The following is a 27,723-nucleotide window of genomic DNA, read 5'->3' as shown; positions in this document are numbered from 1 at the left end:
TCATGCGCCGATTCAATTCTCTTTGTGTTACTTATATATTGTATTAATATAATTAAGATGATTTGTTTTTTTTTTATTTAATGAAAAAGATTTTATTTACGCGTCATACACATCAAGAGCATGTCAATATTACACTCAGAAATCGACGAACACCCCTAGTTCTTCATAGGTTCCAGAAAGAAATAAACATCGAGGGTTTTTCTGTACGTCATACCATTTAATAATTACAATTTAAATTATATAATTAGACGACCTTACACGTACGGTGCTCTAGGTTACGTAGATGTAATAAGTAAGTATTTTTTTTAGTTAGACTATTACGTATATTACATGGAATGAAATAACATTTGAGTGACGCTACGCGAACGTAATACTTGAGCTTAATTTAACTTGGATAGAACGCATTCTTTGCACCTGACGAATAAATAGTAAATATTTGTAGTTTTCCGTTTCGTATCTTACACCATCGAACGACTCCGTGAGCCGAGTTTCGATAGGCATCGAGATAGCACGACTACGTATCCCGCGATGGATCTCGTGTAAAAAAGTGATGCAAATCTTGCATTATTTGTGCACATCATTCATAGGTACGGAACGTGTTGTACGACACGTGGCGTAAACAACAAAAAAAATAATAATAATAACGAAACAAATAAAATACAATATTAACACTGTATACTAAGTCATTAGCAACAGATTCACTCTCAATACAATAATAAAGATAATATCAAGAATTTCAATAATAATAATAATGATAATAATAATAATAATAATCCTCACTATGCTTTATTTAAATATTCATATAGTGTACCAGGCGATAACGAAAAAAAAAATATGTTGCACCTGGCAGCATTTTTTTTTTTCGTAGAAAATAAACACTCTCTTGTTTACATTCTATAGATAAGACGAGTTCGTCGTAAAGTCACAGAGAATTAAATACAAATTTTTAAATATCGTGCCGTTTATTTCAATTAATTTTACGTAAATTATTGATTGATAATAAGTAGAGTCTTTTGTCTCGGTTAATTCAACTCGGCACTTGATAATTTATGACAAATAAAAGAAAAACTTTTTTTTTCTTTCGTTAACGTCTCGTACAATAATATAACGTCATTCGATATCGTGTGTGTTGTTATATATTCAATAATTATGTACAATTCAAATACTTAGCCTAATTAGAAGGTCTCTTCTTTATTTGTTTCTTCTCTCTCTCTTTCTCTCTCTCACTCACACACACTTTCTCTCTCTCTCTTTCTTTCTCTCTCTCTCTCTCTCTCTCTCTCTCGCTCTCTCTCTTTCTTTCTCTCGCTTGTATCGCTTAGAATCTCGACATACTAAATTCCCTGTATTCTTCCGAATTTGCATCGCGTAAACGCATTTATGACAATTCAATAAGCATTATAGAGCGACTGTTTTCAACGTTTTTTTTTTTCGTATCACAAGATAATCAATTACTCGAGAACTAGCTAATTAGTTTACACACTTGCGCTCACTTCCCCGGATTAATTATTAATCAATATTCAATCTTTCTTATCGGATGCTCGTCAACGATCCATGTGTAGAATAATACATTTCTTCCGTCATACATCCGATCACGCACCTGTACCGATAAATACGCGTAATCAGGCGGCACGTGCATGCACAATTTGCGTTAGATATTTAGCGCTACATGCGCATACATTGCACCATCGAAAGTCAGATACATTCGCAATACATCCGGGATCATTTATCCCGTTTGACCCCATGCGCGAAATATCTCTTTCTTTTTTTTTTATTTAATAGTTCGGATTTTTCAATTGGTAGATTATAGAAACTAATTATGTTTCTATACGAATTAAAGTCATAATATATCTATAGTTGACGCGTTAGAAACAATAGTAGTTGATTTGTTGTCATCAATCGGGATGAAATGCTCAATACGGTGGAATAAAAATGAATATTAGATTCTACGCGAGATTTTTTTCCTACATATCGACAATATAGGAACAACGTGGCTGCTCCAGGGAGACATTGGTTAGATTATACTGCAAATTATGTACAAAGAGAGATGTTGGGTCATAGCTGCCCACCGTTTCATTAATAAAATAATATTATAAAAGGAAATAAATATTATGCGTGAAACTCAATTCCAAAAATTTGCATGATTTAAAACACTCTGGTTATCTTTCTTTTTATTTTTAACATTATTAACGTAATAATAATTACGTAAATTAATAAGATGTGGGAAAGAATGTGTATCTAAACACTTGATATAAAAAATATTAGAGAAATACAGATCTAAAAATTTCTATTTGTTGATTCAGTAGTTATTTGAACACAATAATAATGTATTATTTTAATCGCATGTAAATTTTAAATGTCTTATTATTTTGCAGGCTTAATACACACCTCTTAAAACATATTATTCATCATTTTAGAATATTTCATAAAGCCAGCATAATTTATACTCTATCATAGATTTCTAAAGTTTACTTTTTGCTTCAAGAATGGCGAAGAATAATTTAAATATTAACAGAGACATCTCTTACAAACTATTACATAGAGACTTTAGCGTAAACTATTAGCAAATTTGATTGAATTAGTACACGTTGATACACATTCAATGTTATCATATATATATATATATATATATATATATATATATACAAATTTATAATAAGCATAAATAATTACAAGATTAAGATAATTATAATGGTACAAGTAATTTCATTATTCGTATTGAACAACAATAATAATAATAATAATAGCTCTTGGTACTATTATTTTACTTTTTGAATTATTTATGCCGTTGCAAATTTGTGTACGATATTATTTTATGTACATCCGATCGAATTTGCTAATATGTTTTCCTTGAGGCTGTTTCGAGTCTTTTGTGAGGCATTTTTCCAGAAAAGATTGAAAGGAATTAAATACAAGAGAAAATAATACGTAAAAGCAAAAAAAAATAAATATGTTTAATCAGTAATTATTAATCTTAATAAAGAGGTGAAACAGTGCGCAGCCAGACAAGATAATTAATTAATTCGTTATTTGATTAATTAATTATTTAGATCGCTAATTTCTACATCTTAAACTAGAGGATTCGGTCTTATCTCACCCGCTGAGACGGTCTCTCATCCGCGTTAGTATGAATATTTTATAATCTCGTGTGCGTGAAGAGAGAGCCCCTCGGAGCGCGTCCAGTCTATTAACTCGGGTGCACGGCGCTACGTATGCAGAAAATTTTGGCTTCCCTTCAACTTCAAATAGTCGTACAGTACTTGCGTGTCCGCATAGGCCGAAGGTGAGCGATAATGGATTGTTTCTCGTCAGCCTGAGAAAAAAAAAAGTTTCTTCTTTCTCGAGTCTAATTTTTTTTTTCCCTTCTTATACATATCGCAGGCTGAGCTCAGCGCGTGAACCGACAATATTAATCGCGAAATAATTTAAGTACGTTTATTAACATATACGGAGAGAGGGAGGATCAGGTTTCCTCTCGCATTCTTGCGCTACAATCCATCTATTCGGACCAACGGCGCTTTGCGGAATCGGACCACGTGTCCTACTGGAAGTGAAGGTCTCCTCGACCCCGCCGGGGATTTTATCAGGTCCCCGTTGACAGGCTTGACGCGGGGTCCAAGAAGGCGGAAAAAGCCTTTAGAAGTTCTGCTCGCCGTACATCCCGGGAAACCGGACAGCGTGTGCTCCGAGCTCGGCGGGCGAGAACTCGTCCTATGTGGCCAAGTGAGCGAACTGGCCGGGGTGGGGCGCGAACTGGTAAGGGTGCCCGTACGGCGACATGTGGTACGGCACGATGTTCATACTCGCCATCTTGTGTTCCTTCTTCCACTTCATACGCCGATTCTGGAACCAGATTTTAATCTGACGTTCCGTGAGGCAGAGAGCATGCGCGATCTCGATGCGACGCCGCCTCGTCAGATAGCGATTGAAGTGAAACTCTTTCTCCAGCTCCAGGGTCTGGTACCTGGTGTACGAGGTCCTTTGCCGCTTCGTCTCGCCGTTCGCGTTTACCGTACCTGAAAAACAAAACGTTTCCGTTATTTCCCGAGAAGAGGCAAGCGTAAACTTTGTAGAAGAGATTTGTGACAAGTCCAAATTGGCGACACAGAGAGTTACATTTATTATTCTCGCACGTCTCGAGGCGCGTTCGAATTAGCATTCATACAAAATTAATTTACACATGTAAAGTAAAATGTTTGAAATATGTCGTTGTATTTTTCAAAGAAAGATTTGATCACAAGCGTCGAGTGGAAAAGTGCGAAGGTTGAATAAAAAGCCTAGAGACGATGCATATTACTAGGGGCCCAAGCGTGCAACGCGTGACGACCTCGTTAATTATTTCAACGAGTCTCGTGGTTAATGCCTTCGCCAGTGCCGCTGGATCGCGAACTGGTCACTTGGCAGCTGTTTTACCTATTTGCTTTGCACGCCTCGGCCATAAATAATTTTGCAACGCTATTATTACGATACTCCGCCTCTATTACACGCGTATTTCCTTCGCAAAAACTGCCAACGCGACTGCCGAACAACGTTAGAAATGACCCTCGGTTCAGCCTCGATTCATTCGCAGTGTGACATAAAATGTCGCGTAAATCAAATGCGATTTGATATAATGCACCTCTAGATAATCTATTCTTTATTCAAGTCTGGGATGAAAATTAGCAATTTGTCGCGTAAAAAAAACACATAATATCACATTTGCCATCATATGAGATTAGGAAGATGATAGATATATACGATTTGTACACACACACACACACACACAATGTATTGAAAATAAAACGTTTTATGCTCGAATTTGATGAAAAAGATAATCCTTTATCATTGTCCGACTCGCTAAAATATTCGTGGAATTTTATAGCTCATTATTTTGATGTAATCGATATGCTAATAATTTCTACTTTTCCCTCTCCCCTTGCCAGAAGTATCAACATAGAGGTTTCGGTTCAATACTTCAGCAGGTGCTACGCGTGCAGAGGTGCCATGTATTCGTTCGTTTTCAGGTTCATTGTAAGCACGGGTTATTGCGGATATTAAAGAGCCGGTTCATTTGTAGCTATAATAGATGGCTATTAATAGCGCGGGACGAGGGAGAGAAGTCGATGAGTCGTACAGATAAAGATGCAGTCAAGTAGGAAGTGCGCAAACGACAATAATCGCGCAACAAATTGCGCTGTTTAAATGGACTTTCGTTGATTTATACTTCCACGTATACGCGTAAAAAAAACAAACGCTAAAATATACAACTACTACATAAGTTTGCTGTCGTATGGGAGAATAAATAATATACATATTTCCCACCACTGCTTCTCGAAAAGTTTTTGATGTCTGCGATTATAGCCGGTAACATCCAAGCGTAACATCCATAACGGCACGTTTAAAGATCCGTTCCATGATTTTGAGCAACTTTGGCTGAGCACTTCCACGAGAGTGAAAAGCGCTTTCGCAGAGGATGGTAACCAACCAACGGTTGAACAGCGAAGCTCCTACCGGGCTTAATGACAGGACCCTTCGTCCGGTGTTATCGCTTTCCTCCCGATATAACACGTCGTCGGGTCGTACGGACTGACTTTTTAATAAATAGTGTTCTGCTTGTCTGGACACGCGGACTCGTTCGGTCTGCATATCGTTTATCCGGTGCACCTACCCGTTTTGTAACCGACAAACGGAATTCCCTTTTCGACCACTCGTTATTATTTTATTCTATAACTAAAAGTATCTTACACAGAAAAAAAGAATATTCTTATTTTCACAATATCCTTAGTTTCAAAATGTAAATCTTGAAATGAGATTATATTTCGTTAAACAAAGAAAATTTGCTTGGATCAAGACATTTTATATAGTTCAACCAAGAAAAATATATTCTTGTTGTTTAAGAATAATTTTCTTGAATGGAGAGGAAAAAATGTTGGATAAAAAGTAACACATGTTCACACACAAATCGAAGATTATAATTTTCTTAGAGTTAAAATAATCATTTTATTATTGAAATAAGATTATAATATTGTTAAAATTTAAGATTTTTAAATTCTTCCAAGAAGATTATATATTGTTACGTATATATGAAAGAATGAACGCGTTCATATGAGTATACAAGTTTTGATTTGACACTTATTTTTTTTCTGTGTAACAATGATAACAATGAGCTTGTAATAATTTTTTATTTTAATTTTAATTTATTATTATATCATATACTTCAAACATTTTTTTATTTTTCATTATTATCTCTAGTTACTCTTTTTGTTGATATAATTGAATAATCGTTTACATTCCTTTTTTTATCATACAAAGTTATTATAGTTGAAAAATATTAGAAATAAATGTTTCTTTAAAACACATATCCTCGCGTCTTGTCCAATAATAAATTGCTATTCGTATCTCGTCGATATGGCATACGTGTTGTTATGCAGAGGAATGTACTCGGTGAAGACTCGGTGAGAAAGTTCTCGAAGATGTTCATACGCGATTAAAATATGCTCCTTAGACGCATCATGTTAATTCTTTCAACTAATACTATAAGAGAGATATCGATACACTCCGCAATGCCTCGGTCGAGATGTCTATAACAGGTTGGAGGTTTTTATCAGTCCTGCAGAAACACGCACACAGTAATCTCAGAGCGACGCGATTGTGTGTAGGTTAAATCGCTGAATATTATTTTATCTTCGAGGCGCTCGTGATTTATTGTTTTTCTTTTAATGGTTATGCCTTTTAATGCATTAAAGTACCGCGGTAATCGCTGACCCGATTAAATTTCACGCGTGTCAGGCACACCTGTTTAATTAGCATTTAGATTCTATCTGGCGCGATCTCAGTAGCTATTCTCGCACTATAAATTCTAAAGCATCGAGGGGAGTAAGAGCCAATATGTTATTGTAACGTGAATTTCCGTAATCATACGCATGACTTGCGTTATATATCGCTTGGTAATAAATTTTGTAATCACATTGAATCTTAAGCGGATGCAATGAGAGCACTTCGTGCATTCCCTTTCATAAGGATGCGGAAGATTCTCCTCTTTATATTTTCTCCTTTCTGCCAGCTTTTTACTTACTCTTCCGAAAAAATAATAAAAATATTTTAACATCGTAAATATATTACTCAGATGAAAGTAAGTTATTAATTATATGAATCCGATATTACTTATTTATTTCGAAATCCCGCAAGATTACCTCGTTATCGACTCTCAATTGCCTCGTTAGTCGATTAATCAAGATATTGCATGCTGAATAATATTATATTATCTATTTTAATTTCATTATGCATATGAATAATTATAGGGAAAATCATTGAAAGGGAATTATTAAAGCATTTTAGAATTATGTTCAGAATTATATGATAAATTAAGAGAACATATAAAAAAAAAATTTTTCGCACATTCCTCGTACTATAGATTATTTCTCCATGAATATTTTCTAATAATTATTTAACATCTTCATTCAAATAATATTAAAAGTCGCTATATTAGAATAAAATATATGCAAAATATACAAAATCCTCAAGTCTTCCGACGAGATGACGCTTTAGAGAGCGGATAAAAATTGAAATAAAAACGGCGTCTATCGCGCAATAAGAGACGTGCGAGCGAAGAGGCCCGGGGTGCGCATAGTCGTCGTCGTTGTAAGACTGAGGCAGGCTAAGCGCAAGGCCATGTCGTGTCACCCATCTCGATGTCACCTCGTGTCGTCTAGCCTTTTCGTGCCTCGCTCTTAATAGAACGCTGAGCGCGCATGTATTTGCACCGAACCCTGTACGAAACATGTCACCGACTGCCAGGCTGACGTTGACGACTGTCCCCGTCTGCCTGACTGACAGATCGGCTGGTTAAGTCTGAGTAACACGTGACTGGGATAATACCGTGCGACTTCATGGCGGGTACACGGTATGTGTCTGATTTTGACCTTCTCAGTTTTTAATACACCTTTTTGTTATGTGACCTTTTCAATCAAATGTGTAAGTTTTATTTATTACGTACGAGGTGCATGTTTTACATTTTTCAAATCTAAAAGAAACTCTTTACATCGGTGGAAGAATGGCAAACACAAAAGAAATTTTTTACTGGCTGCAAAATATTCTTGAAAATATATTTATATGTTTAGAGAATTGCACGTATGTTAAGCTATACATTTAAAAGAACTATCTATATTATAAGCTATCTATATTATAACTATCAATATTATAAATTAAAAAGCAAATTTCTTTTTAATGAATTTTATTTCAAGTTACCACATATACATTTAATATTTTATTATTATTAAAAAACTCAAACGTAAAATATACATGTACGTATAAAGAAGAGAGAATTACACTTTTAAAAGTAAGTATTAGTCGATATAATTTTTTTATACGTATATTGCGTGCAAAAGCAGTTCCGTGTAGTTTATAATAACGTAAATAATATTGTTTCATGCAACACATTTAATAAAACATTTAAGAATTATTATGTCATATATGTTTAAACAGAAAAATAACCGCTACTTTTTATCATTTATTCGTGCTATAAAGTGATGCGTAGGTGTTTAATATCAATGGTAAGATCGGAAATATTCTTCATAGTATTATTATTCGCAATAGATTAGGTGTTGAAAAAAGAAAATTAACATAATCTCGTGATCGCAACCGTAATATATTGCATTCCACCAGTGTGTGTGCTACATGCGGACGTGTCAATGTATAGAGATGCATAAGCTTAGTATGTCGGGAGCAAGTTCTACAAAAGTATATATATATAGAACTCTTACTATCCTCCCTAATCCCCCCGTACATATCGAGTGGTTATCTGATATGAGCTCAAGAGTACTACCGTATCAATTCTTTCCATCTACGCGATCAATTCAACAATTCCAAAGAAGCCAATAAAGATTTGTAAGTTTCGCGACGTAATGAACAGCGGAAATCAATTTTTTTCACGGTCTCAATGAATTCTCGTGATTAAAAAGTCCGATCTTACTATACCTTCATTTTTACCTCTTTCTACAAAGAGCTTCCAATAGCAGTCCAAAAAAAGCTCTTAAAAAAAATTATCTCGCACGATTTTAACATATTACAATCTCTTTAAAATCATAGGCTTTGACGTAATCAAAAGATTCATATGTTTGCGAATAATATTCCTATAAAACAGTATCTGTGAAAAGAGATGGACAATTTTGTCAAAACTTTTTTAGGGAGGGAATTATAGACGTCTTTGTAGAGAGAAGTAATTAATTATATAATGGAAAAGAGACAATTCGATTTACAATGTAAAATCATGTTATGAAATACGATGTTTAGTCCGTTACAATATCCAACATCGTCTACATCGGCACCAAGAAAGAAAAGGAAAGGTTCATAAATAACCCGAGCAGTTCACCATCGCTATTATGCAATTACGATTGCATCTCTATAGCTTAGGTGGTCTACGACTTCAAGATCTCGTGTTCGACCCTACAAGATAGTGTCTTTTAAAAGTTGTCGTTGTTCCAACCTAAGATATTCAGCTAGTGATATATCGTATAATTGCTGCATCTCGCGTCTTCGTTTTCTACTCTGTCCGAGTTCTACGTTACTAATGACAGGCTTGTAGGCTGTGTTTTCTTTAATCCACCGTTTCATTCTGCGCGAATATTGCATGGAGTATATTTGAAAACTTTATACATATAATTCTAGTTTCACACGAATGTGTTTGTGACATTTGCAAGTTGATTTCACATCGACTTTTATTTCAATTTTATTTTAAAACTCACTCTTTGCAAAGAGTTTATTATTTCTTTTATTTTAGCAAACTGTTATGTGTAATTTTTTATCTCATATAAGAACTACGTAAATTAATCGAAACGCATAGAAATTATATAACCGTGAGACAAATTTAATTCCTTCTCGAAAAGCTGTAGCATTTAGATGCTTAGGCTTATTTGAATTAATTAACGTTAAATATCAAGACTATTATTCTAATAATAATTTCTAGCGAAATTCTCGTCTTTCCTAGAAAACACGCAGTTTCGTGCGTGCTTATTTGTATACGATATAAAGATTACAGAGTATATAAGATTCACATCAACGATAGAAGATTATCCGATACATACATACGCACACATTTCTCGTCTGGCCTGTTGCCAGCGTGAATAGCCATAGTGGCGCTCGTGAATTTTCCTCGAAACATCACGTCGGGTCCGACGATGTATAGCAAACGCGTAATCCACGCACAATTTAAATTTATCTACAACGCGCGCGTTCCGTCAGTCAGCCTCCGGCGCGGCGGTTCGGATTTGTGAGCTATCCGTACTTGCGCAGCTGTGGGACCAATCGCTAGCCGAAGATCGGCCTTCTCTGGACGGAAATCAACGGTCGGTCGCGCGTTTCCACGACGAAGGAAGGAGAGCCCGACGTCGCGGTTGATCGAGGGGGCTTTCGAGTGTCCACGATCCACCTGTTACCGAAACGTTCGAGACCTGTCTGCTCGAGTTCTCAGACCGCGGGATCTATTTCGATCGGCTATACAGCTGACACGCTCGGACCACACCGCGGAAAGTTACCGGTTATAAATCTCCGCGGGAGAACACGGGGGCCTAGTCGCTTTCAAAAGGATCTATTAATTTCTGCCCCACTCGCGTGGAGCATGGAAATCCTTTTATTGGCGATGGATACGCTTAATCGTGGCACGTGGGAGGATATCCTTCTACACGCTAATGAGAATGTCACGCGTTTGTTATTTTTACATTTGTGTGATATTTTGTAAACGCCTTGCCCAAAATTAATAGGGAGGCCCGATTAAAGTAGGTCGAGACGGACATATATTTCGTTTCGAATAGTCGTGACGGAAACTGGCAGGAATTTTTCTGCGGCATGAAAATTCATTTACGGAGAGATGCGATATTCGAATTGGGTCACCCGGCATCTTCAGAGACAGAGACAGAGACGCATCCGTGTATGTGAAGTGTATTATGTGTGTGTGTATGTGTGTGTATGTGTGTGTGTGTGTGTATGTGTATGTGAATCGGACAGTTATAAATAGATTTAAAAACTATTGCTTTTCAATCCGAATGGGATAGCAAGTGGTTTTCAAGGGCTTGGATTCAGTTGGAAGAGCTGCGCTGGAAACGAGGTGACGAAAGAACGAAGGGTGCGAAAATGGAGGAGTAAAGGGGATGCAGAAAAGGGGGAGAAAGAGAGTGGCAGCCTTGCTGAAGCTTTTATGCCGAAGTTTGCGCGGCGGACGTTCCGCGGATCATTTGTTATCTTCCACGAGAAAGCTCTCTGACGCAAATAGGTTTGTTTCTGGCCGCTTTAAACGCTTCACAATAATCCGCGCGGACTCAAATTCAATTAACGCCTCGTCGTCCCCACGTCTACCATCCCCTCCTGCCCCACCTCCTCCCCCTTCCCCCTCCCCCTTTCCTCTCCCGTCCACCTTTCCTTCATTTTGCACTTTGTACTCGTTGACAGCATACAAAAGCCAGTACAGTCTTTCTTTCGTCTCTTTTATACATGGCGCATGAACCATGAGAATATTGAGGTACGTGCCTCGAAATCTTGATGACCTTGAACCCCCGGAATGTCCAGCGAAATGCGAAATAGCATCCAGGTATCCCGTTGCGCGATGTCGCGGAAAGTTAAAATTGCATATATGAAAATCTTTTTCAATCATGGAAAATATATATGCTATCGTTTCCCGATAAATATCCGTGCCTCGGTATCCGGCTAAAATTAGATATTCTCTTCTTTCATTGGGTCATCTCCTCGCGGGGGAGGAGAGGAGAAAGGGGGAGGCGGGAGAGAATTGATAGAGAGAGAGAGAGAGAGAGAGCCGAGAATAACATATTATCCATTCTCTCGCCCCGTGGATTGCGGAATCCGCGCGCATGTATAGCGTCGCGTTTGTAAGCGCAAGAAACTGTCGGTCCCGAGGGGTTACTTTATACAGCCGAATGAAAGAGAGCCGCAAGACGTGATCGCGCGCTCGCGCGTGTATATATGTGGAGGAGGGATGGTGGACCCGGGTCCTCGGATTGAGGAAGAGAATGGGGGGATAGGAGGCTACGCGTCTCCATCCATCAGGCGACGGTCCCGACCGCCGCGTCCGACACACGCGACTCAAACCTACCGACAACCTTCCGAATGCATTATCTTCTCTCGAGGATACACGCATATCATTTCGATGACGGTTTTCTTATCTCCGATTTTGAACAATTTCTTACAATATATATATATATATATTTTATTTATTTTTTTTATTATATTTTTATAATGGTATCGAAATCCTTGAGAAAACATTGGAAGCGAATCTCGAGATGTAAACTTTGATTAGCAATAATTAAGAGAGATTATCGGTTCTGTTAATCTTGTATAGAGAGCAATGAAGGATTAAGAAATTAAACTCGAACTTTGATGACCCACTGAGAGTCGAACAATAGCTCGCGTTTAGAGACTCTTGAACTGTTAATTGACAATAATCATGCGCAGGAATGTACCGCTATTGCCGCGCGAAGTAGGCATCAACGTTCCATAAATGTTCGTACGGACGCATACAAACGCACGTATATACAGGCGTGTATACGCAGGCATGCGTGTATTGGTTCGTGTGGAACGTTCCTGCTGCGGGAAAATTAATGACTTACCTTCAGCGGGAACAATACAGTCAGCTGCGACTCTCTACGTGTGTCTGGGTACAGTGCGTCGCGGTGATGCGAGCTGCCTAAGGTCGAACAAAAACACACGGGCGCGCGTGTATACGTGCGTATGTATGTGTGTATGTGTGTATGTGTGTGTGTGTGTGTGTGTGTGTGTGTGTACGTTTCGTTGCGTGTCACCTATGCGAATTGATTTATTCCCATCGAGCGAACTAAAGAATAAAACGCAAATGTATATAATTTTTTATGACATACTTGCACATTTTTATATATTTTTATCAATGATTTTATCTCACCTTTTGTTTCTTACAAGTGATCAGATATCGATTAAATGTTTCAACAATATAACTTATATATAAGTCTTTATCGTTTATCGAAAATCAAAGTGTGTACGCGAGCATGCGAGAGTAAAATTTGTTCATGAAAATAATATTTGAAATCCAATTCTCGACCATCGACAGCTGCGACGAACGCCATTTGTTCCTTGTTTCGCGCGTGGCATTCGTCCTATCGAGCGGATAAATCTCATGGAAAGCGCGCGTGTGTGTCCCTTTTCCGGACTCCACGTCCTCTATGAATCATGCAGTACCTATGTCCCAGGGTTAGGTTGCTCCTCTTAGGAGGCTGTCCGTTTTGATCGTCCATGGCGTTCCTCCTGGTTTACCCCACACGAGCGATGCCGCAAGCTCTTAGAACGCCTCGCGCTAGTACATAAGCCTCGTGCAAGCATTTATTTATGGTCTCGAGTCGCTGGAGTGTACGTAGGACCGCCTCTACGCCACCCAAACACGTTTCACCCGGCGCATCAGCCGCGGAATGAAGCTGTTCCCGTCTGAAATCTATCTTCGCCCTTGATTCTCTTACAGCACAACAGTGAAAAGAGATCGCGAGCATGTAATGATCCCATTTCTCCATAATAGTCACTTTACTTGAAATTTGTAACAGGGAGAGAATGTGTTCAAGAAAGTAGCAGTGTACTATAAATTTACACAGGATTATCTCAATCCATCTCAAATATTATTAAAATAATTATTATAACAATTACTCGACAATTTAAATAATAATATATAAATTAGAGGAATATATTTCAAAAAGTTGTATCTTTTCGTATATTTCTTATATGGTGGATTTCTCTAGAAGGCTTCTTTCCCCCATGTTACTTTCGATGAGCAGGACCGAAATAGTTGCAGTAGAGACAAAAAAAGAAGTTGTATGCCGAGCGTGATTCCGTGCGAGGCACTTGCCATGACAAAATGCACGCTTGTACTTTCACGGATTGAAGCATCGGAATAATTAGGTAATTGAGGCGTGGATGTCTGTGTCTGTTTTTAAAAAAATAAATCTCAACAGTGCTGTTTAGATCTAACAGAATAGTATGAGCACAATAAATTGCATCCAATTTTAAAAGAGTTGTTCTCATTATAAGTTTATATCAAGATATTAATATCAAAATTAACATCGACACGTCATTAAATTACTTTGTGAATTATGTTAGCACCCTTCCAGTAATATATCAGATTGTATTTAATGATATTTTATTACCATTAATTATATTTATCTAATCTTAATTTTTATTTAATTGCAAAGCTAAAAAAAATAAAGTTCTAAAAATTAAATTTGTAGGTATTTTGAAGATATTATCACTAGAAACACAATTACGTAAAATAAAATAATCGTATGAAAGATGAAAATTATATAAAAATTCCTCTTTTCCGTAAAATTGATTATTAATTTATTGAAAAAAGAAATTGGAGATTAATTCAAATAAAATTATTTGAATATTTAGTAATTTATTACAATATACACATATATATATATATGTGAGAATAAATAAGTATTCTGACTAATCGCACAACGAATGACAAATATCTACATGGAAGTTGCGCGGGATTTATTTCATGACAGAGTTTGTTTCGCGGCGGCCTGAGCAAAACGGTCGAGAATTTGATTACATCACATTAGGCTGTACATTTTAAAAGGATGATGTAAGTGCACAGAACCGTTGATCTCGCGTGATTTATTTATCGCTGGCACGGCCGAGCTCTATTGCACGTTGTATGCAACTTGTGTATCTTCTAAATCGAGTTGTCGCGACGGACGATGACGCTCCTCGCACGATTCTTGCATTACCGCGGCTCGCAACGATTGCCTGCCGTGAAACGTATGTTGTTAATAATCATTAGCGAAACTCTTAAAGAGTATGCATGTGTATGTGTGTACTGAAATGTTATCGCGTGATATTAATAACGCACGTGGGAAACGCACGTGGAATCCTAGATAGCACATGTGTGGCCACTCATGTATTTTAATATAGTCATCCTACCGGTATAAAATTTAATATCAAACAGAAATATAAGATACAAGATAAGAAAAATTGTATTCATTTCTCAAAACCGGTTAAAAAAAATCGGAAACTTTAAAATCCTTCATATCGATATAAATATTCTTTTGAAGCACGCGTAATCAGTGCGGCGTAATCAGTGGCGCGAATCCACGGCAAATCTGAGAGAGGAGATCCTTGGTGAAATACGACGAAGGGAAACAAAATACACACGATTATTTCCTTTGCGAGGCGGGTTTTTCGGTTCACGTGTCGTGACAAAACCACGAAATGTGTGTACGCCGCGACGTCGCCCTTACTACGCCATTCAGCGTTGGCTCGTAAATTTTCAGAAGAGGGAATCTTCCTCGGGGAGGGTTTGTCGGCCGAAAGGGCAGGACTGCAGGAGCATAAGGATCAAGGATCCCCGTGGCGACCGGGCCACGCAGCAACAGGCGGCCCACTTCGCCCCCTTCCCCCCGCGGCACACATCCATTACCCCATCGGCTCATCCCGTTTACACTAGGCGCTTGCAATGAAAATTTATGTCCTAATAAGTGATTCACGCTCTTCCCGCGGTTATACGCAAACTGTAGTACGGTGATAATCTCTCTTTGCGCGATGCACTTCGTTTCAAGCGATTTCTGTGTGCAATAACAACAATTGGAAATCGCGAGCAGAAATAGAGAATGTTAAGCCTTCAGCTTCTTATCCAGGCTAAATGTTTTGCTGCGATTTAAGGGGAGAGATATTTAAAATTACATATTTATATGTAATCATGATATTTATTTCTTATTGGTCACGAGCTTGATGTGTGGAGTTTATTAAAATATTTTTATTTAATAAATTGTTTATATTATTAAATATTTTAATTTATTAAAATATTAACGATAAATATTTACGAAATAATAATATTTCGAAACGCGAAGAAGGATACGCTGAGCATGTGGATTTTTTTTTTTTTTTTTTTTTTTTTTTTTTTTTTAAGAAACATGACGATAAAATTATTTTTGGACGATGACGAAAAATTTTCTGTATTTTGCTAACCCTAATATCTTGGAACAGTCGTACGTCTGGCGTGGATTGATTAAGCGTTTCATAATAAAAAGATTTTCGTCGGCATAAAAGTGCAGTATGCTATGCGGTTAGTAAAACCAGTTCTTTGATACGCGTCTTCGTATCTCCCTTTCCTTGTTAGTGCGCCGTGACCGTACGTACATACGTGCATGCATATGTTTGCTCAAGACATTCTGTACTTGTTTTATCTGCACCCTATATCGAAAGCCGGTATATCGAGATCGCAGTAAACGAAAAGACATTTTACACTTCTTCGTTAATTCAGCATAGGGTAGATACACCAAGTGTGAAATACTGTCACAGATTGGTCGAATAAAATGGCAATCGAGAAAGCTAAACGTAATGTCACAGTTTATTTAAATCATATGTATATGTATATACGTCGCGTATCCCTTGACAAGAAGATCGTTCCACCAACCATCATATATTTATGACGTGTAAATGTGTTAAGGGCATTAAGCGAAATCCAGTTCCACTGGTTTCACTGTCTACCCTTCCGGCGTGGGGGATTCGTATGTTGGGAATCACGTTGGTAGCCATCTATCAATCGGGATACAGAAACGTGCCTTTCCTCGCGGCGCTTCGCGCATCCTTATTTATGGCGGAATGATCGACCCGTAATTATAGACTCCGTGACGAAAACGACCTTCTGCTTATCTAAACAGAGGCTACAGCGTCCAATCGTACGCTCGCAGGTCTCGAGCATTTCGGAAATAAACCGCAGAACTGTTCATTTCATGCATCAATTGCATGTTTATCCGCGTTTGCCGCTCGTCGGATGATAGCTACTTATCTCGGACTCGGAGATTCCACTACTTATATATCAAGGATGACCTATATGCTTGCGTGATTTTGCCGACAGCAAGGACGTATTCCGAATTATTATTTTTACAATTTCCGAGACAGAGTACGATATAAGTTGTAAAAAACACGCGTGTTGAACAATTTTACTGTTACCGAATTTACACACATAAATATTTTTTTCAATTATTAATAATGACATAATTAAATATTCTCATCTCAAAACGAGAAAACTTTTCTCTTCATATATCTTAATTTTCGACAAACATTGATGAAAATTAAGGCTATAGAGAAACTACAAGATACATCTATTTTTTATATTCAACAAATATAGAGGATATATCGCGATAAATTTTGTATATTATTTGATACCGCAAATAAAAGAGAGAGGTTATAGAAAGAAAATATTAATAAATATTACGAAAAAAAATAAAATTCCAGAAATTGTAAATTATAAATATTTTTTGCTGCCGATTATAATACGACTTAAAGAAACCTCATCTTTTTTGTAAGCCCTTTTATATTATTATAGTTTCGTTTATAGACGAGAATGATCGGTGTTTAATTATAGTTTCTGTAGGGTAAGGCCAGCTTCCCCATTTATCTAATCATCTAGCCTCTTGAAGTGTCCCCTCTTTCAATCTTATTCTGTCCGAATTATCTGCATGTTAATCAGTAATCAACTAGCAAAATAATTATTTGCACAATGATAATCCCTTTAAATCAAATTATTGTAATCACGCAAACGCTCTACATAAATTATTCATCGTAAAACTAAACTATAACTTATGTTACACACACACACACACACACACACACACACACATACACACGCACGCATGCACGCACGCACGCACACGCATACACACATACAATATATTCTCTCTAATGTTATTAAAACATATATATTGGAAAATCTTAAATTTTATTGAGAGAAAATATATTTAGTAAAATTTTTATTATAATCAATAAAATTTGTATTATTGAGATATAACAAAGTTGATTGGTTGATTATTTACGCATTGTAACATAGAATAATACGATATAGAGAAATTTAAAGTATGAAAAGTAAAGTACATAAGATCGTGCTGTAGTACGCAATTTTTAAATCAAATTCTCTTATTCGTTTCCTTTGCTATTGATACTGTTTATTTGTTCAAATGTGTCAGTGTTCAAATGTTTATTTCACAGTAGCCAGTTTCAAAGACGTCGCAACAGTTGGACAAAGTTTAAACAGAATGTCTTCTGTCGATGAACACACATTATCCTCGACAAATCAATTATTTTCTTTTCAAAGTAGTTTAGTATCTAAGGGCACACACAATTTTAATTATTCAAATAATTTTCTCGTACACCTCTTCCGTAATTTATCGTTTAAAATCTATCACCGTTGATATATTTGGCTTGAGATTTCTGATTGTAAGATGAATATTTTACAAAAAGATTACTTCTACAAAAGAAAATACGCCTTTGAAAATCTATTTTAACTCAAATACACAATTAGAAATGTCAACCTTTTTCAAAATCTTGACCGGCAGACAACCTTTTCGTGTAAAGAGAAATTCGAAAATAGAATTCAAATAGACTTTATAAGTCAATAGTGTGCTTGATAACTATTCCCAATGTGTGTCTAATTGTAAGGACCATTGCATTTGCAGATGATTTATGATTACTACTCTTTGCTCACAGTAATTACTCTCGCGTTAGGAGAATTTACAATGGCATCACTCACTATGGATTATTATTATTATTATTATCGTTTTATTTACTCAATGTTCCACGGACAGAAAATTTTTCAGTATTTATATTTCATCTGCTTGAGACGAAGATAAAATCTATTTTTCATTACACTCCCATTAATCATCGGCGATATCGCCGCATTAATTATAATACGCCAACGTTCTCAGATTTCTGCATCATCGTTGAAACACACGCCTTGTGGCTTTACAGCAAGAACTCTCCTTCGTAATCGAAAGTTGTTAATTTTTTAAGTTTCTCCACATATTATACGTGTGACGTTTTGATAATATCATACCTCTCTTATCGGCACGCGCGCACGCGTTTCTCACGAGACGAAGCTCGCGCGAAATAATCTCGCGTGAGCGGGGAGGGGGCGAGAGGGGGCGTAAGATGAAGGTAAAAGGATGCTACATTAACCGGGCGGACAATCTCGATGCGAGCGATCGGAAGAGAGAGAAAGAGGAAGCCAAAACCGTGTACAAGAAAGATCCGAGCGTATCCCGCGTTTAGGGGGGGCCGAGCCGGAACGGTCTCGGGGCCTTCGTTCGAGCTCCTAACCCGAGAGAGGACTAGAAGGAGAAGGCAACCCTCTTCCCTCCTCATCCCCTGCCCTGCCCCCCCGCGCGCCTTACAATGCAGCCTGATTTATGGCCCGGGCGCACATACATAGAGTTACACACGATATCATAATACCATTAATTCTTCGTCAAATTCCCCGCTGACTGAATCATACTGGCCGCGCAGTAAATCACGCAGGGCGACTAATGTGAGCGCGACCAGCGCGCGCTGCGCTCGCTGTTTTATGCTTCTTTGAACCACGGGGGCAGGTGAATCTCTCTAAGGTCTTGGACGCTGAATTACCGTTAGCCGTTACCCCGACCGCACCCCCGCGCTACTTTTCGAACGAAACTGCGGACGAACACGACGTTTCCGCGTATATATATACGGCGATTAGGTGCCGGGTAATAGACGCGACGTACATTTCGACTCATTGCACTCATCGAGCACTCACTCGGGAGATATTGTATTTATGTAAGCGCTATTTGCTCGCTCGAGGAAATTATTAACCGACTCGGTTCTTGTTTCTTTGTCTCGTGTACTCTTTGTCTCGTCCTATTTTTCTCGCTAAACCGTAAGAACGACGGCACAGCAATATTGTGGGCATTGTTATTTAATCATTTTGTATTTGTTTAACGACTATATTAACGCAAAAGATCTTTTTATATTTTTCCCACCAATTAAAATCAGGTGTATATAAAGTTACATAAAGCGCGTTAAATTATTTTGACACAATTGTATTTGATTGCGTTTCTTTCGCAATAATGATAGCTTTATTTTCAGTAACATATGTATGAGGAAATTTTATATTATATATGCAAAAGTATTTTAGTAATAATAACATTATTTATGGTGAGGTGATGTGTGTTTTTAATTCTTTCTATAGTTTTCTCTCTCTCTCTCTTTTTTTTTACAATTTAATATCTTTTTTTAGATAATTTCTGTTAAGAAGCAAGGTCTGTACTGAGAAAGCTTATCTATTAATCTTTGAATATATGCATATTTAATATATGCTCTATAATTATCACGCAATATTTTTCAGACATGTATGATGCATATCCTTCATTTCTAAGCAATTTATTTATTTAAGCGATCTATTTTTTTACGTCAAATGGTATATGCAGTGATTTATTAATTATTTCGCTCTTCTTATGCAACGACTATTTAACTTTAACTGAATACCGACGATGAGACAGTGTAAGTTATTTATATAACTCAATGTATCTTTTTCCTAATCTTTTCCTAATATTTTTGCACAAATGCTACGTTACAAGGACGCGTTACGCAACTTAACGTCATCATGTTATTTGTGATTGAGAATAAATACCTACATATATATATATATATATATATATATATATATATATATATATATATGTGTATACAAATAAATAGAATTTACTCTTGAAATTAAGTGATATTTTAAATGTCAAGATTATATATTCCTCCCCTCTCCCCTGTTTGTAGCACTAAATATACAAAACATAATATATATGTAAGAGAAGAGATAGCTATTATTAAAATTTGATAGATTTATATGAAAGCTAGAGTTTTATATCGTATATCTTATTGTTGACTGTAATTTAATATTTGACGTTTTTAATGGACAGATGACATTCCGAATGTTGAACAAAATAATTAATACTGCGTTAGCATTGATATATTAACAATAATATCAAACCATATATTAGACTAAAATTTAAATTTAAAATTAAATAAGATTCAGAGTTTAAAATTTTATTCTAAACAGTTGTAAGGATTATCTATAATATTAAATAATTGGTTTTACTTTTTATTAATTTTCTGCTCTTTTTACTTTTAAATAAAAGCAAATTATTTTATTCGAAAACGAGGAAGCGGAAGACAATGTTTTAAAATGTCAATAAAAGTGTCCCTATTTTTTAAATAACAACAAAATTAGAAAGATATGTAAAATTTGAAAGATACAAAAAATATATATATATATATATATGTGAAAATGACTTACTCTGACCAATGTGAACCCTTTTCATCCAGGGATATATTTGAGGCGGGTTACTGCCAGAAGGGTTGCCCTTGTTGGACGAATTGTTACCCGTGCTAGATGTGCTAGATGTGGAGGAAGCGGGCGACGAAGCGGAAGATGCCGTTGTAAGCGTCGAATTTCCCTCGCCGACACCCCTCGAGCTACCACTCGGCGGTGAGGCAGCGGACGCAGCTACGGACGACCTTGACGAGCTACCGGGCGGAGAAGTTAGTCCTGATGCGGCTTTACTTGTGCCGGGTGCAACTTGCAGGGGCGTCGGACTATTTCTCGAAGTGGACGTGGTGAGATCTTGCGGGGACGCCACGCTGGTAGACGAGGTCGAATCGGCGTATTTACAACTGGACGTTGACGGCGCTGACGGTGCTGATGCACCCTGTAATAGGGGTGTCGTCGGGTCCGCGTGTAACTGTTGCTGAGGATGATGCGGTTGCGGAGGATGATGTTGCGCTTGCTGAGCGTGCATACCATGCTGCTGCGACGTTGCGGTGGCGTTCAATCGCGGCTGCGGTTGCAATTGAGTATAGTCTATCATCCCGGTCGGTGCTGTGTGCTGCATACCCGAGGCCGGCGCGGCATAAGGATGCTGAGGATAATGCTGTTGCGGTGAGTAACAGGGCGCAGGATAGCTGGTGGACGCCGCGTTTGGATTGTAATATTCGCCACCGGCCGGCGATGCTGCCTGCATCGGTTCTCCAGGCGAATTCGGCGTCGGTCTCGGCTGCTGCTGTGGCTGTTGACCCGCGTAGCATGATGCGAGCGAGCTGACAAACTGATAGGAACTCATTCTCTCCACCTTGTACCGCTCTTCGACCTATCGTCAACTGTCACTGTACCGATACTTTTGCACGTCTATGTTCCGTCATTCATTCACGAACGAAAACACCACGGACGTTGCGTTCGATTAATCAAGATGCGATTGAACAACGCGCGTACACCGTCATTAAATATAGAAATCCATATCATCACATCGGTGACTCTGCTGCGTGACGTGAAGGTTCGCGCGACATACGCGCAGTCGGTTTCTCTGACACCTTGTTCGTCGAACGATTCACAGCTATCACGACTTGTTACACGTGGAGAAACACGTCCCAGAGCGATTCGATAATGAACGAGGGGTTCAGGGCTAATAGAGAGAAGCGGTAGACGAGCGGCGGCAGGCGGGTCGAGCCTGAATCCGACCTGCGAGTCAAGTTTACGAGGGCCACGTGGGCCTGGGCTATAAAACTGTCTTCTGCTTCTTTACGACCTCAGTCGCGATTACCTACAGAGAACTTGTGGGCCCACCGTGCAGTAGCGCGTAACAAACAACTTATCGAGGTGTCCCATTGATGATGACGTTAGGTTGTAAGTGTTAAATAAAATTACGAGTGTATTAAACACCGCGTATAATGCGCGTATATTAAAATTATAAATTCGCGTGATAATTAATTATGCTCCGACAATGTCACAGATGTTTCACTCAACAGACGACTTTATATCGCGGTAGCGGCGGAGACTTGTATACTCATATCACCACGGCAGAGGGTGAAGAGTATATCGCGCGAGCGTTCGCCGTTCCTGTTGCGTGCGCGAAGGGTGACTGCTATCGTACTGAAGGCCCTCGTCACGATCCAACGGAAGACCGGTGTGTGCGGTAGCTTGTCACGTGCCCGCGCTCTCTGCGTGTCAGAGGAGCGCCTCGACCAATCCCTGCCGTTCGTCAAACCTTGATTGGTCTTTCCGTCGGCGTACGATTCTTCAACCCCGTTCCTTGCGTCTCCGTCGAGTCTCCGCTGCCGCTGGCGCTCGTCGTGTGGTGGTGTTGCCTGGCTGCTACCCGACGTGACAGGAACCGATGAGAGGGGTGTGCGTAAGAGAGAGAAAGAGGGCGAGAGAGGGGTCAAGGAGAGGGGATAGCACCGTCAGGGGGGCTAATGGAGAGATATTCGGGAGTTCTGAAAACCGCTGGTGGGGGAGAAGTATCTCGATCGCTCTCTCGTTCTCCTCTGTAGCCTTCTAGCCGCGACGTCACCAAGAAGCAGTCTTGCGTCCGCTCTGCGAGGGGGGCTACGCGCGCACGCGCCCCCTACTGTATAGCTTTCGCGGTGAAGACGGATGAAAAAGAAAAGGGGTGGCACACACGAAAGCGCGATTGTTCTTTACCGATCGACCGAAAACTATTCATCTATTTAATTTATCGTTGTACAGCCGTCGACTTCATCCTCGTCAATCTATCTCAGTTTGATCATACGTATATCTCTATTTGATTGAGCAGATAGACGAACAATACGCCGGTCTTAAACGTGCGAATTGCCGCATATCGTAATTCGCGAGATCGCGAGTCGGGGCATATGAGCGAGCAAGTAGAGTATTCACTTCCGTAGACCGTCTCTTTCCGAGATCGCGGAGATCGTGCGTCTGATCTTTCGTTAAGAGGTACCCGATGGAATCGTGATCGTCGCGCGACAAGCACAGATCCAACCTGGAAGCGTGTGTTCTCCAACCGCGACTAAGGAAGGGGCGCACATAAGTCAGCCCGGTGGTCGCGGCTGACAGTTTTATGAGAGTTTGATAGTCTTCGCTCGCTCGCTCGCTCCTCTTTTCACTAAAGGACAGGATGTCTGCGCGAGAGAAAGAGCGGCCTAGAAAGAAAGGCGTAAAGGGAGGAAAGGAAAGAGAAAGAAAGAGAGAGAGAGAGAGAGAGAGAGAGAGAGAGAGAGAGAGAGACACGCGCACTACGCACCACACTCTTTATTGTCCCATAAATTCAAACCTGTTGCCTGTAGCCGAGAAAGACAAGGAGGGAAGAGCGTGCACGAGGTAGAATCCTCTCCCAATCGCGATTCGATTGACGCCCCCGTTATCGTTCGTACGGCGAACCCGGACGCAACTCGTAACTCACTGAGCCGACCGAGAGGAGAACCTTCGGAGTTGGCGGCTCTAACCAGAAGCATGTGTGACGTAGTAGCCAGTTGGTCAAACGGGGGGCACTCCGGGGTAGCAACGGGGCGGAGGGGACGACTGAGGAGGCGGAGCTCTCTTTGCTCGTCGCGCAGATAAGACTTTAAACAAGTTCTTTACGGCGTTATAAGTTAAATTTCTTTGACACATTCTATAACCATGTGTTTTTCCTATGTTTCCTCTTTTACGCGTGCGCGAGATTAATTTACATAAATTTTACATTTCTTTATTTTTTTTTTTTTTTTAATTCTTCCTATTTATTTCCTATCAATATCATGATTATTGGAATAACAAATCTTATAATAAAAAGTATTTAAATCTAGATGATTCAATAATTTTTTAATGCACTTCTCTCACTTGTCTTTATATTTCTACCGTATTGATTTGTAGAGAGCTTATGTCATTTAATTTGTGACAATTAGCAATTTGGAATGAAGAAGAACGTTTTGAAGTCGATAGTGTGGCAGTTGCTCGCCAGATGTGGTGAGTGCGGCCGTTCTCGCTGAATTGTGGCGCGCGCCCGCCCCCGGCCGTCCTACCCTTTCCCTCTTCTTCTCCCCACTTAATCGTCTGCCCCCTCCGTTCAGACGAAACTGGCTATCTTTTCCACTTTGAGTCGTCGCATCTGTATATACGTACACGGCCGCGTACCCCCTCCCCCCACTCGTTCCGTGGCATTCGCCACTTCAGAGTCCGCGCTGTTTGTCCTACACCTACTATCACTTTAGACCTCTTCTTTCGCGCAACTGATGAAAAATCGTGATCCAGGAAACCGCTAAACGGTGGACGAAAACGCTATTACGTCATTCAACGATCAGTACGTAACTATATGCACTATATGGGTCTTTGGGGGATTTACTTGTGAGACACACAAATTTTATCTTGGTCTTTATTTTCATAAAAAAAGTATCGAAATGTATTTTATATTGTCGCAAACTTATTACATCTTATAAAAATTTTATTATTAAAATTAGAAAGAAAAAGAAGACAGGATGTAAAAACAATATTTAATTAGATAGTTTATGTATGAAAAACTTTTTTTATATATCCAATTGCCATGATTTATTTTACTTTATTGTTTGACAAAGCGGACCAAAGTGTTTGTCGATTTAACGCAGTTGATGTCTAATGATGGTAAGATTCTCCTCGACAAGAGGTAGGACCTGACCGGCCTATTTCGGTCGATCCGCATTGCCTTGAAGTCTTGTGTCATTCTTCGCGGTGGACCCTCTCCATTAGAATTTCCAATAAAGCTGTCGCAGGTGTAAAAAACGTATCAGGACCCCCATGAATCATACGTCGCAAAGCGGAGCCGCCAAGACACGTGTATCTGTTATGGTTTCTCTCGGTAATTCGCAGAATGGTTTATGCACCCGTTCATAAGCCTTCTTCCTCTCTCTCTCTCTCTCTTTCCCTGCACTACTATAATCTGTACCTCACCATCATCCATTCAGTGTCAACGGGTCGATGACTCCGTCGAAGCAATTATTATCATTGAAATTAGGTTTCAATCATATACAAGAAGAATGATTCGAGTCATCTATAAATGTTTGACCTCCGGGCAATTGCAAATTAATAATATGACGTCACAAATAAATAAGTCGAATAGTAAGAACTCTAATATCGATTCTCTCTATAGATGGCTGATACTATCGCTACATTATTTTGCGTCATCGTCATACGCGTAAGTTTATAGAAGTTGTTCATGACGGGACTTTTCCGTCGGAGAGAGCCATATAATCTGTGTCATCATCCGTTCGATAATCACGAATTTAATGGATCGAACCGAAGCAATTATAATTATCAAGTTAAAATTCCGAAGCATCCGTAACCGGTTTACGCACAGTTCTGTGAACGAATACGCACAACGAATTAATAATGCATCACAGCTAATACAGAGATTATACATATATTTGCTTGATTAAGAATATATAACATAAAAAGATTCACGCGTAAGATTAAATTATAAAAAAAATAAATTATTAAGAGAAAAATAATTTATACGTACAGATATAAATAACAATGTAATTATATTGAACATTGTCGCATATATTGAAATTTATCGATTTTAAGATCAACGGATAATTTTGCCATCATTTTATTATATAAATAATCAATAATTAATAATATTTTATGTACTTATGCAATTGGCAAAAGATATTTAAAGATTCTGGAGAGTCAGATATCTGGATTTGAATTTCTAAATTACATTCGAATTTCAATCATTCAAATAATTGGATGCTAAATGAAATAAGAGTTTTAGTTAAAATTATAATAATAGATTGCAAATTTACAATTACGATTAATGTGAAATATTATAATGTAAAACAAATCAAAATGTATAATTTCACACTAATTGCACATTAATTGACTAAGTTTGCACTCTCCTTGTTGTCTCCTTAAATCAAGTAATCTTTGTGTGTTTTGTGTATGTGTATACATATGTATGTCAATAGTGCATTATTTATTTATTACATATATTTTTTGATCGTCTCTTTTCTCTTCTCTCTCTCTCCCTCTTTTTTTTCTCTTCTTCTAAAATTTTTCATAGCACACGAAAACAAATTTTACGCAAGAGGATTGGCAGAGAAAAAAATATATTCAATTCGAGGTTCACAGCTAAGACGCGTTGCACAAAAACCAATACGTATCCGCGTGCCGGCCATGATGGATTGTCGGAGCTATGGGAAACTATCTGTCAAGTACAATATCGACCCTCGCTTTCTCTGTCCAACCCCTGCAAACTCGGGGTTCACTCTCGTTGCTGCCGTCCCTCCTGGGGGGTGCGTTCTGCAATGTAGGTTTACCTACACATTGCCATACAAACCTTTCTCAGCCTCCTGTTTCCATCCTCTTCCCTCTCTCTTTTCGTTTTCGCCTAAATCTTCGACCATTTCGCGAACAACCTATCTTCTCCTTTATAAGTTCTTTTGTTTGCCTGAGAATGCATTCTAGTGCAGTGTTTGTAAAACAATTTTAATATTCAAACCTTCCAAGAAAATTAAAAGAAATTTTACGCACTCCCAAATATATAAATATACGTTAACACTGATTTTTTTCTACACTATATATCTTTGTATATTAATTATTGTATATTAATTATAAATATTAAAGAAATGATATAAATTAAATAATGTATATTAATTAACGTGTAATTAATATATTAAAAAAGGAATTATACTTATACAGAGAATTCAGAGAAAAGAAACTGAGTAACAAATGCATAACTGTTCCCCTGTTCATAAACATTGAATGAGCATCGATTTTGTAGGTACCTTTATGATACGGCTATATAGTGGAGATATAATTAGCAAATCGATATTAGTCATAAACAATCAATCCTGGAAAAATGTTTAAATTAACATGTTTGTTGCTGCAGAATTTTTTAAAATTAATAATTTAGTAATTTATTCAAAACGTCATATGAGTACACGCACTAAGTTTGTATGTCAAAGCAATTATTTATTTGTTATATTTTCTGGTTTCTTCTTCAAACTCTAATCCTAATATATTATAATTTTTTATAATAATCAATGTGTAAGATATACAAGGAAAATATCTAAAGACTTAAAATTACTTTTAATTTTTCTGAAAAATTTTGTTGTAAACGCATTATTATTAATTCAATTTCAAATTCACATTTATGTGATACAGGC

The 27,723-nt window shown here is 38.1% G+C and overlaps 1 protein-coding gene and 1 long non-coding RNA gene across 2 annotated transcripts in view; one reads left to right on the top strand and one right to left on the bottom strand.

The window, feature by feature from the left end:
• LOC140668777 (uncharacterized) overlaps window positions 1-26,049 on the top strand; it is a 32,277-nt gene extending 6,228 nt beyond the window's left edge. Inside the window, exon 2 of the long non-coding RNA XR_012047246.1 lies at window positions 21,118-26,049. This is a non-coding gene — a long non-coding RNA (uncharacterized lncRNA). The remainder of the gene's footprint in view (window positions 1-21,117) is intronic.
• LOC140668767 (uncharacterized) lies at window positions 88-21,911 on the bottom strand. Its single transcript, XM_072898072.1, has 2 exons — window positions 21,089-21,911; window positions 88-4,016 (listed from the first exon to the last, which is right to left on the bottom strand). Exons 1-2 carry the CDS (start codon window positions 21,909-21,911, stop codon window positions 3,712-3,714), a joined length of 1,128 nt encoding a protein of 375 aa, XP_072754173.1. The 3' UTR covers window positions 88-3,711.
• Window positions 26,050-27,723: the final 1,674 nt, after the last annotated feature.

Source organism: Anoplolepis gracilipes, chromosome 8, assembly GCF_047496725.1.
Source record: "Anoplolepis gracilipes chromosome 8, ASM4749672v1, whole genome shotgun sequence".
NCBI lineage: Eukaryota > Metazoa > Arthropoda > Insecta > Hymenoptera > Formicidae > Anoplolepis > Anoplolepis gracilipes.
The sequence above is the reverse complement of the archived record's forward strand: the minus strand, read 5'-3'. Positions and strand labels throughout refer to the sequence as shown.